Raw genomic sequence first — 11701 nt, forward strand, 5'->3', positions numbered from 1 at the left:
CTTAAACACTTTATCATGTTAACTAAGAGTCAAAATCCAAATAAAGAAGTAGACATTTTACTTTCGAATTAGCGGCAATTCAGGGGCAGCAATTGCTCGAATGATGGCTTCATCAGCCAATTATTCTTAATGAACACCAAAACTAGTAAACCAACTAACCCTTCGCAGGTTCCCTAAAAGCATTGGGTTCAAATCCAAAATATTGCCAAAATAGGTGCTTTTACATTATGTTTTGGAACCAAATCTTCCGCCACGTGATAAGCGAAATGTGTCTCCTGCCGCTGAGCAGATGTGTTCAGCTTTTAATTGTAGAGTCTGTTCTCTAACTTGACTAAATGATTTTTATTACTATCAAAAATCAGAATGATGGTGGGGGCGGTGCAGTGGTGGGCAAGTGACGTAATCGGTGTTGCGGCTGAACACCATGTAACACAAGAGTATTGCAGCAACCCTGAGCAAAATACATCCTGCCTTCTTAAAAATTAAGCCAATTGCTGATTTGCAAAGTTATTGCGTCACTGCGGCTGCCGTTCCAAGCTGAGGCTCGCACTTAGGACTACACATGCATTGGCTGGTCTAGCCTGGAAATTAAGTTTTTTTTAAACACAATTTGAGTCTATGAAACAATATCTGTAGGACAGTGCGGGCCAGCCCAGACAGCAACATAGTGTCGGCCTAGATCTGGGCCATGTGAAATCCATGTGTACGAGATGTGGGCCGACACTATGTTGCTGATTATGTTAGCTGATTTAAAATGTGACTTAATTGTGAGTACAGCAAGCACTTCTTGAGATTTCAGGATTCCCCCATTCCAATAGATAGGACTTGGTCTTGGATGGCCCAGAGGCGTTGCTAATATGGCCGCAGAGTGAACAGACTTTCCTTGAAAAACTGAATAGTAATCAATCAGCGACTGACAAATGCAGATTCAAGTAGCTTTATTGACAAAAAGGCTTTACATTTCCAAAGCATTGGCAGGGCTCTGATCCAATTGTGTTGAGCATTGTCAAATTTGCAGGCAACAATGGGCAGCAGATTAGGCTGTAATTGGGTCAGAGCACGGTCAATGGCATTCAGCATTGTCAAATTAACAGTTCCTGTTTATGACAAGCACCAGTTTAGAAAACAAGCGCTCCCCAGCACTGGTGAGAAGTGTTGTGCTGAATTCTGACCACCGCCAGATTATTACTCCCCCTGAGTCCCCAGTATAGGTAAATTTAGGATAAGGCGTGGGAGTGGGGTTAGGGTTAGGATTAGGCAACCAGGTAGCGGACTCAACAAGAATTCAGGATAAGGCGTGGGAGTGGGGTTAGGATTAGGATTAGGCAACCAGGTAGCAGACTCAACAAGAGTTCAGGATAAGGCGTGGGAGTGAGGTTAGGATTAGGCAACCAGGTAGCAGACTCAACAAGAGTTCAGGATAAGGCGTGGGAGTGGGGTTAGGGTTAGGATTAGGCAACCAGGTAGCGGACTCAACAAGAGTTCAGGATAAGGCGTGGGAGTGGGGTTAGGGTTAGGCAACCAGGTAACGGACTCAACAAGAGTTCAGGATAAGGCGTGGGAGTGGGGTTAGGATTAGGATTAGGCAACCAGGTAGCAGACTCAACAAGAGTTCAGGATAAGGCGTGGGAGTGGGGTTAGGATTAGGCAACCAGGTAGCAGACGCAACAAGAGTTCAGGATAAGGTGTGGGAGTGGGGTTAGGGTTAGGATTAGGCAACCAGGTAGCGGACTCAACAAGAGTTCAGCACAACGCCGGTGTGGTGTGAGTTTACAACTGAAACTGCAGTAGGGAGGGGAGTTATAAGATTATCATGGGCGCTGTTCGCTCGTCAATTGTCTAAATATTTGTAACACTAGTAATTACTAGTACTGCAGAAAAAGCATAATCAGAAAATATTTGCATTGCCCACTGAACAGAGGTTAGTCTGCGTTAATACGTCCCTGCCTGAAAGGCATCGGTTTTACCAAGATATACTGGAGAAGATCTTGTATTCAAGGACTAGCACACTAGGCATTAGGTGTCATTTTACGTCATCTCTGTCTGTCAGGATGTGTCGTGGTATGGGGCAGAGGCCCATATAAATGACTGTTGGTCTCACTAGCAATCTTCAGTCTTATCAAGATGACTACAGCGTACAGCCTTTTGCTCTCAGTGGCTTTGACAAGCTTGACACTGACTGGTTAGTAGAAATCATGCTTTACTGATAATACAATAATGACTTACTGCTTCTGGTCAACTCAAACTTGCATCTTGATTGGTTTAGGTACATTTGGAGCTGACATCATCAATGGCAAAAAAGCCAAGAAGAGCTCCATGCTTTACATGGCATCAGTTCAGATTGAAGGACAACACAAATGTGGAGGATTCCTGATCGACCCGAGCTACGTGCTCACGGCCGCACACTGCGATAAAAGGTAATATGATAGTTAGTCTACTGTTAAACTGGGATATCTTTGCTGTTCAACAAAACTGTTCACTAATCTGTAATTGTCTTAATGTGAAAGTGGCAACATGACTGTGGTCCTGGGCACCCACAACATCAGTCCACAAGGGGCGAAACTGAGAAGATATACAGTGCAACATAAACATAAGCACCCATCTTTCAAAAACGTGAAAGCTGGCAATGACATCATGCTTCTGAAGGTACAATATTTCATTAATATAAACAATAGATACATTTATACTTTAACTATAGATGGAATACTTTTCTTGTGTGCAATTCTAGCTGTCCAAGAAGCTGAAAGGCAAAGATGTGAAAACCATCAAAATCCCAAGCAAGGACAAACCACTGAAGCCTAAATCCAAGTGCCAGGTTGCTGGATGGGGTAAAACCGAAAAGCATAACGTGGTGAACGATCTGCTGGTCACAGACGTGTTGACTATTAACTTCACAATCTGCAAGACGATGTGGGAAAAACTGGAAGTAAAACTCCCAGGCAATATCTTGTGCGCTGGAGGTTTCGAGACTAAAAGTGGTGCTTGCCAGGTCCGTCTACAGCAATATTTTTGTGAAATTTAATTTTTTTTGCTATTCTATTTACTTCTGAACTCAATTGGTAATCAATCTGAAATGCATTGTCTTGCAGGGTGATTCTGGTGGACCGCTAGTGTGCAGTGGGAAAGCGGTGGGCATCGTCTCTTTCAACATGGGTCGCTGCGACTACCCAAATGTTCCCAATATTTACACTCAAATTTCTAAATACACAGACTGGATCGAGAAGGTGATCAATGCGGGTGCCTGATATCTTTGAAACTGAATTGTACTGTTGTGCAGTTTGCTAAACTCAGATTTTATTTTGATGTGTTTCAATAAAAGCAAGAAAAGAACAATAAAGACTCAATAAGCAATAACTCAGCAATTCTTTATCTCTAAAGTGCCACTTCACAGAGAACGAAACCTTTCAGGGCTGTTTGATACTCAACCACAGCTAAAGTTCACAGCCATCACCACATCCTAAGTTGCACAACAGTCTTTTTAAACAAAAATAGAGGCAGCACTGGGGGGGAAAAAAAGGTTGAGAAGACACATACACTCCTTCAAAAAAATAAATGTTCAATTTTAAGCTTTGTTTAAAACCCCCCAAAGACACAAGCAATTGATTTGTCAAGGTGTCTCAACAGAAATTAACAGAGGTCCTTCAGTCTCATTTTGCTGTTTCTTTGACGGTCCCAAACACGTCGTTGGTGCATTAGGCAGGTTGAAAGAAAAAAAAGAAACTGCTTCTGAAAAAGTTCTCATCATTCATTACATTTCCTTAGGTTAAAACAGATCTCTGCTAAACTATGTAGGCCATAATGCACACAAAACCCATATTTTTTTCCACGCACAATAAGTTCTCTTAATCTAACATGTTCTGGTAATAAAAAGTAAGCGGCCACAGAAAACTTTCAAAATGAGTCAAGACTTGCAGAAAATGTTTGGGGTCCATCTTGACAGCTCTGTGGTAAAGCTGAATAGTGTTACTAACTTGTGCTTTTATGTGGTTACCAGATCGTTTCCGAGATCAACTCCCATAGCTTTGTAAACAATGTTAAAAAAAAAAACATATTTACACAGAAGAACTCCATCAAAATATTTGACATGATTTATTTTAAATTAGACAAAGCAACACGGGATTATAAACTATACAAAAAAATACATTTGTGCCTATATGAAAGGTGAATTTTGGTGAGCCAATGCCAGAACAAACCCATTTCTCAAATAAATAAGTCCAACAACAATATACATATAGAACACTCTTGTATTATTATCTTTAAATTTGGATTCATCTCAAAACTACGTTTCAGTTTTTTCTGGAACTGAAAAGCGCATGCGTAAAACAAGTGAAAATGTATACCATTGCAATATTCGCATTTGAATTTTTCAAACTCTAGTCTAAATGTTGTTCCTCAAAACTTAAACGGAATTCAGTCTGGCGTATATGAGGGTGAAAAAGCTTCTTGGTGTGTCTTCTAAGGTCTAAATGCTCATTTTAAATGGTTTTTAACATATTGCAGGCCTTGTTTGGTGTAGTCATTAATTGTGGATGGAGCAACCGATAGAGCGTGAATAGACTTCTGGACCCCTGAGTGAAAAAACAGAGCGATTACAAGACTACACTAAACTCATATGTGATGATAAAAACTGATTTTATAGATATAAAAACATTTTCCACCAAATAAACGATTCTTTACCTGAGTTCCATGCGTTCAGTGGGGAGAACTCAATTTTGGGCGTGGCTGGAAGCTGAAATATTGCATTAAATATGTTGAAACAGTAATATTGTGAAATATATATTCTATTTGAATACATTTTAAAATGTATTTTTTTCTTGTGATGGCAAAGCTGTATTTTCAGCATCATTACTCCAGTCTTCAGTGTCACATGATCCTTCAGAAATCATTTTTCATGCAAATCACACTTGCATTCTCTTGCATTATATATACACACACACACCACATCATTAAAAGAACGACTCGTCCAATGATTCAGAGTCTCTAAATCCCTCTTTTCACACTCTGCAGTGATTGGCCAGATGGCCCAGCCTGTCGTGATTGGTCTCCATCAACACAAACCACTGTGTATATGTTCAAATATATTGCTGTGCAAATGCAGGAACTGTATAGCAGTGTATATGTTCGCACAGCTGATTTGCACAAATATTAACGAGAGTTAGACTTACACAATATAAAACACAAAACTGTGTATTTTTACCAGCAGGTAAAAAATATATACGTCAATAATTAATCAGTTGGATCAAGTTGGTCCAAATAAAATGGGTACTGTCTAGGGACGGGCACAGTACTCGATCAGTCAAGTACTCGAACGTGACAGCGACGATCGATCATAAAAACGACGATCTGAGTTAAAAAAAAGACATTTATTTACTGTTGAATAAAGTTGCCTAAAAGTTTCATGTGTATTCATTTTTATGATGATGAACATAACAATTCATCAATCATGTTTCAGTAATTTAAGTCAGTTTTACTCTGACTGAAGTGTAATTTTAGCCAATATACTGTAAAATAAGATTTTGTTCTATCAGAAAATGCCAATGTAATCCAAGATATTGCTAAAATATCTCAAGGTTATACTACTGTTGTATAAATTATATTTTGATACATTATTAAAGTTTTTGCTGTCATTTTTGTTTACTGCATATAAGTATTTTTTAAACTTATCAACCAACTTATCAATCCTACTTTTTTTTTTTTTTTTTTAAGTAAGTTAATTTATTCTTTCCCTGCGGTCACATCTTTGTAAATAAACGCCTGGTGAGATTTAGTTGGTGTCATCTGGCGTTCTTTATATAACTTTACACTGCACTGAATGTCACAGACTTTCAGTTTCAGTACTTTTCGTACCTCAAAGCCAAAGTACTTCATCCACTCCTCCACAGCTGGTGGGATGGCTGCTTTAGCTCGGCCCAAGGCAACAGACCCCTCCTCGCTACCTCCAAGAAGTCCCGAATCATGTGCCACATATAGGGCTCCTCCAGCAATGGTCACTTTTGTGGCAAACCTAATATATACATAACCATTCAGTCATTCGAATTCAAAAAGCTAAGTTACATTGAGAAGTTGTCTGTTAGCACGCTAGCTATCCTTAACGAACTATGTAAATGAACTCAAATGCATGCTAATTTAATTTACAAGTATTATACATATATAGAAAACTATCAAAAATAATAATGCACAAAATATGGCAACCAATATAACTCTTAACCCCAGACACTTGAAAGCTAACTGCTAATTATTAGCACAACGCAATGACACTTACTTGACTACAGGCAAAATCTTGGCAGCCATGGTCATAAGAGCAACGGTATGCTAAAAAGTGCAAAACTGTGGAAAAAAAAAACTCAACTTCACTAAATATTTTGCTCTACTTGAAAGCGAATTCCACTGACAAGGACATTTGCACCAGTGGAATGATCTGGACTGGAACTTGGAAGCAATAAAGTTGGTTTTGAATGCCTGAAGAAGTTCGCAATCCGCAGATTCGACTAAATAAACGTCGGATGTATATACATGTTATTTGTGTTTCTGTAATTAAAAAAGTAAATAAATAAATAACGGCACACGTTTGTTAGTGTTAATAATAAACGACTTGGTTTTATTTATTTGTTGAATGTGTCGCCATGACCACTCCGTGCAGTTGTTGACAGCGTTGACAGCCGCTGTTTCAGTATTATTAATCGTTTTAATCATTAAGATGTAATTTTTAATGTAATATTTTGGTTTTATGTTAACGGAATCCCTTCCCAAGCTCTAATATTGTCCATGTCAAATCTAACAAGTAACTCAATAGCTTAGCCATGCAGAAGTTCCAGAAAATCAATCCTTTCATGACTTGTCTTTCGGTTTTTATTTTCTAATCTAGCCGGTCTGTTTTCTTTTTTTTTTCTTTCATAAACACACACAGAAAAAATATTTTTAAATAATAATGATGACAACAAAAATTAAAATAATTGTTAATGCACCAGTTTGTTGCTCTCAAGATTATTTAAACGCCACCTAAATCAGATTGTACTTTGGGTTGGCTCCGCCTGTTTGACACGATCTGGTTCTGCAGGTTCCTTGGTTATGTCGACTGGTTTTGACAGTTGATCAGTTCAAGGTCACATTTCTGTAAGCTGTTCTGTGGCATCTTCTACAATTTTTCACAAATGCATCTTTATGCCAAGTTACTGTTACTGTGCAGCATAGTCGTCGCTTTCATTGCTGTTCGATGGAGTGCTACGTCGTTTAATGAGGGTAAGTTAAACGGACGCCTTTTTGTTTATCTGTGCTGTAATAAAATGTAATCGTTGGCTATAACCTGTGTAATAATACCAGATTAAAGTCATGTGCAAGACCCATGATTATAAGTCAGTCCAGGATTTAGGAGGAAGAAATGTTTTTGTCTTCCCTTTTTTTTTTTTTGTTGTTGCAATATTTGTGCGTCTAAAAGTAACGTTAGCTAAATAGTTATAGGCAATTGCAGGTAATTAGAATAAATAGCTATTTGCACTTTTGCAGACTAATATTTTATATAGCCTAGCTACCTTGCAGTTGATATTGTCTGTTCTCTCTCTTGTATGTGGTCAAATAATATGAATTCTGAAAAAAATAATAAAGGAAATGTTCCTTTTGTTTAAATGTTTTGAACATGTTCCTCAAAACGCAAGTAAGCTTTCAGAAATGAAAAGAGCTCCATACATACTTTATAGAGCATATTATTGGACAAATATCTCCAATAATATACTGTAGAAAAATTAGGAGCTGAAGGAGTTTGAAATCAGTAAAAAAAAAAAAAAGAGTCAGAATTAAAATGTGAATTGTGAAATGCCATTCATCATTATTTAAAAAAAAAATGTTGTCACTTTGAGATGTTAAAATCAGCTCAGTGTTGCGCAAGGCAAGATAACAAAACGTATCTGAACAGTTGCAATGCATAATGTTATTTTATTACTTTATGTGCAAGTAGGTGTGTGTTAAAGAAAGAAACATGATGCAACTGCATGAACTTTGTAAACCAGAATGAACTGTTCCATGAACTGTTCCGTTCATAACAGATTTAATATAGTTGATTAATGCACTTCATCTAAGTGAAAATTGATTTTCTCCAATTGGCAACTCATGTGATAGATTTCTACATTTGATTGCCATCAACATGACTATTCTTCAGACAAAAGTGCCACACACATCACCACATATTTTGCTCATAAATGTAAAAATATTGAACACAGTTACCAAACATCAAGAATCAGTTCAAGCTTTTGTTTTGCTGTGACATTCATACAATTAAGTGTCTCTGCCCCTTAGGTTAACAACTGTACAAAGGACCTCGTTTTGCCCTCAAAATAAATACTGTTACCGCAGACTGTATATCATAATACAGAGAGACTATTGAAAAAGTTTAATATAACTTTCTACCCAATGGGCATGACTAATGGGAAACGGGCGGATATATAAAATCTTTTAACAAACTGAAATTGCTAAAAAGCATAGAGGGCTGGTTTTATGATTTGACCTTTACAATCATGAACATTAAATAGAGCATTATGAGGCATTTTATGATATTTAGTCAACATGAAACTGTGGTTTGTCTTTTTAGAGTCTTTGAAAGGTGCCCGAGTGTTGGTGACCGGTGCCAGCACTGGCATCGGCGAGCAGTTGGCGTACCAATATGCCCGTTTGGGAGCCCAACTCGTTATCACGGCGAGGAGAGGAAATGTCCTAGAAGAGGTCAATGAGCTTTACTTCTTTTCTTCATCATTTACATTTGATTCAAGGTGGTACGATTGTTTCAAAATGCTTCCTCTGACTGCAGGTTGTGCGCAAGTGCCTGGAAATGGGGGCTCAAAAGGCCGTTTTCATCCCCGCGGACATGGCGAATCCGCCCGATGCCGAGCGTGTGGTGCAGTACGCCATCGAACAGCTCGGGGGGCTGGATTTCCTGGTTCTGAACCACATTGGGCCCAGTCCGTTCAGTATGTGGAATGGAGATGTGGAGCACACGCGATGGCTGCTACAGGTGTAGAATCACAATGGGAGAAAAAAAGGTTTCCATAAAAGCGTAGTTCATCCCAAATATGAGATTTCTATAATTATTTACTCACCCTCATATTGTTTCAAACCTGTATGATTTTCTTTCTTCCGTGGAACACAAAAGAAGATAGTTCGCATAATGTCCTGACTGCTCTTTTTCCTATGAAAGTGAATAGTGGCCAAAAATTAATTACCATTTATAGTAATGTAATAACTAATTCATTAAAACAGTCCATATACTCAAAAATGACACATTAAAGGAGTAGTTCACTTTTAAAAAAAAAACTTTTGCTGATAATTTACTCACCCCCATGTCATCCAAGATGTCCACGTCTTTCTTTCTTCAGTCGAAAAGAAATTAAGGTTTTTGATGAAAACATTCCAGGATTTTCTCCATATAATGGACTTCATTGGGAACCAAGCGGTTCAAGGTCAAGGTTCTAGGACCCTTCGAGTCATGACTCGAAATAAGATTTGTTCATTTTGATGAACGAATTTGAACAGGAGAGTCACGAACGCTCATCACAGAACAGAGCAAGGCGAGCATTTGAGCTTATAAAACTGAAACTTTTTCATTTATTTTTTAAATGGCCGATCGTTTCGCTAGATAAGACGCTTATTCATCGCCTGGTGTCGTTTAAAGCCCTTTTAAGCTGCACTGAAAATGTCATTTGGGCCTTGAACCGTTTGGTTCCCAATGCCTTTAAGTCTTAATGGTAATATTTGGGTGAACTATACATGCTACTTTTAATCCCACATGGTCATATATGACCTGATCTGTTTTTTATTCACCATACTCTCTCTCTTATAGGTGAATTTTCTCAGTTACCTACAGATGGCTCAGAAAGCTTTGCCGACACTTGAAAAGAGTAAAGGATCGATAGTTGTTGTTTCCTCCCTTCTAGGTGATTCAAATATGAAACTTTTCTCACAGCTCTTGCAACCAACGAACAAATGCTGAAATAACATCTAACTTTTTTTCACAGGGAAAATGTGCAGCCCCTTCACTTTACCATATGCCGCTACTAAGTTTGCCCTCAACGGTTTCTTTGGAGGCCTCCAACATGAGCTAGCAATGCAAAAAAGCAATGTCTCCATAACCATCTCCATACTTGGGCTGATCGACACAGATAGTGCTATGGAGAAAATCAAGTGAGAACAAACTAACATCAAAGTCTTTGGTCAAATGGCCAAAAGTCATAAATAGCAGTTGTTCACTTACTTCTGTAATTCATATTTTTGTAACAATATCACACATGACAGCTCATGTTCCAGATAAAAGACACATTCTTCATGTCTCTTATGTGTTTAATGCAGAGGATACATCAATATGACCGCCTACCCTGCACACGAGTCCGCCCGGCACATAATCGAAGCTGGAGCATCTCGACAGCCTGAGGCATTTTACCCCTGGTACACCTTCTACGCCTGTCTCTTCAGGGATTGGTTCCCCTACTACAGAGATCTTGCAATTCAAAATTCCTACACATATGATCCATAAGTTCATACAGAACTAATTACTGAAAGCTGGTAGTGCCTTTGAAATCCATGTGTGGAGAAGTGCATTATGAGTGCATGAGCTCTGAAACAACAAGCCCTGGGGACAGTTACATAAACATATAGCCATTAAGTTAAAGAACAACTCTGGCGCACAATGAACCTTTGGTCTAATAACACATTGGTCCCTTGTCGACCGTTCTCTGAGATTTGTTTTCATGATAATCGAATGTAAAGAGTTGTATCTCTAAAAACTGTTTAGTGTATAACTCTTCTATATAGGGCATAGAGTAATGAAAAATAAAAATCGCTAGTTAATACCACTAACAAGTTCTCATTTAAGACTGTGCCTTAACAACTATGACCAACTAGCAGTTGGTTAGGTTTTATCAGTCTTATGTTTCATTATCAAATTAGACTAATCTACTTTTTTATTTTATGTAACTGACTTAAAATAAAACTTTTGAGAACCTGTTGTGAAATTTAGACTATTGATTAAAGTGTTTTATAGTACATTATCAAATAATTATTGCAGCTGTGAGGATTAAAAGTGTTTATAAACTTTAAGTATTATTATTATTTTTTTTTAATTTTACCATGTCTGTTCAAAACTGTGTGACCTTTTTTTGGAAGAAGCTCTTTAGTAGTTTGTATCGTCTGAAACATTCCCTGGGTTTTCTCCATGGCTGTAAATGACTCTGAACTTACCTCATGTTTTCTTCTCAGTGACACCTGACCACAACTAATATCACAATAAAGACTTTACACTAAATACTTTCTGCATTTATTTACACATTTTCCAAGTTTTATTGTTGATAAAATTCAACATTTCGAGTGTACAACATTTGATAACGATTAAGATGTTTAAAGGAGCATTTCAAAGTGTACCACACAACAATCCCAACCCCCGCGCTCTCAGCTATACTAAGTGCAAATCAGAAAAAGGCGCGAATACGAAACAAAGATACTTTGTGGTAACTTTAATAGCTATTACACTGATTCGAAACTATACATAACCATGTCATTAAGTTACATTAAACCTCTCCTCTGTAGCCGGTTATTTTCTTACCTCAAGCACAATTTAACGCTATTTCCTTTGAATGCTGTAGCACAATATATCCGGAAGAGGGCAGCAGTCTCTTGATAGTAGCGAGCGACATGAAACAGTCGTTAAGTGCACGTGTTCCCC

At 38.1% G+C, this 11701-nt stretch overlaps 3 protein-coding genes across 3 annotated transcripts; 2 read left to right on the top strand and 1 right to left on the bottom strand.

Moving 5' to 3' along the window:
• Positions 1 to 2089: 2089 nt before the first annotated feature.
• On the top strand, positions 2090 to 3354 carry LOC120495286 (granzyme B). Its single transcript, XM_039694779.2, has 5 exons — positions 2090 to 2182; positions 2267 to 2417; positions 2508 to 2646; positions 2729 to 2989; positions 3090 to 3354. The coding sequence occupies exons 1-5, from the start codon at positions 2125 to 2127 to the stop codon at positions 3243 to 3245; spliced, it is 765 nt and encodes a 254-aa protein (XP_039550713.2). The 5' UTR covers positions 2090 to 2124; the 3' UTR covers positions 3246 to 3354.
• Positions 3355 to 4066: 712 nt separating this feature from the next.
• micos13 (mitochondrial contact site and cristae organizing system subunit 13) lies at positions 4067 to 6444 on the bottom strand. Its single transcript, XM_039694781.2, has 4 exons — positions 6263 to 6444; positions 5848 to 6004; positions 4678 to 4729; positions 4067 to 4568 (listed from the first exon to the last, which is right to left on the bottom strand). Exons 1-4 carry the CDS (start codon positions 6295 to 6297, stop codon positions 4471 to 4473), a joined length of 342 nt encoding a protein of 113 aa, XP_039550715.1. The 5' UTR covers positions 6298 to 6444; the 3' UTR covers positions 4067 to 4470.
• A 587-nt stretch (positions 6445 to 7031) lies between these two features.
• hsd11b1la (hydroxysteroid (11-beta) dehydrogenase 1-like a) lies at positions 7032 to 11284 on the top strand. The gene is made up of 6 exons (XM_039694778.2): positions 7032 to 7239; positions 8582 to 8712; positions 8798 to 9001; positions 9827 to 9920; positions 10002 to 10167; positions 10333 to 11284. The coding sequence occupies exons 1-6, from the start codon at positions 7152 to 7154 to the stop codon at positions 10514 to 10516; spliced, it is 867 nt and encodes a 288-aa protein (XP_039550712.2). The 5' UTR covers positions 7032 to 7151; the 3' UTR covers positions 10517 to 11284.
• The last annotated feature ends 417 nt before the right edge of the window (positions 11285 to 11701 follow it).

The sequence above is a fragment of the Pimephales promelas genome, chromosome 2, assembly GCF_988280905.1.
Source record: "Pimephales promelas chromosome 2, fPimPro1.hap1.1, whole genome shotgun sequence".
In the NCBI taxonomy this organism is placed as follows: Eukaryota; Metazoa; Chordata; class Actinopteri; order Cypriniformes; family Leuciscidae; genus Pimephales; species Pimephales promelas.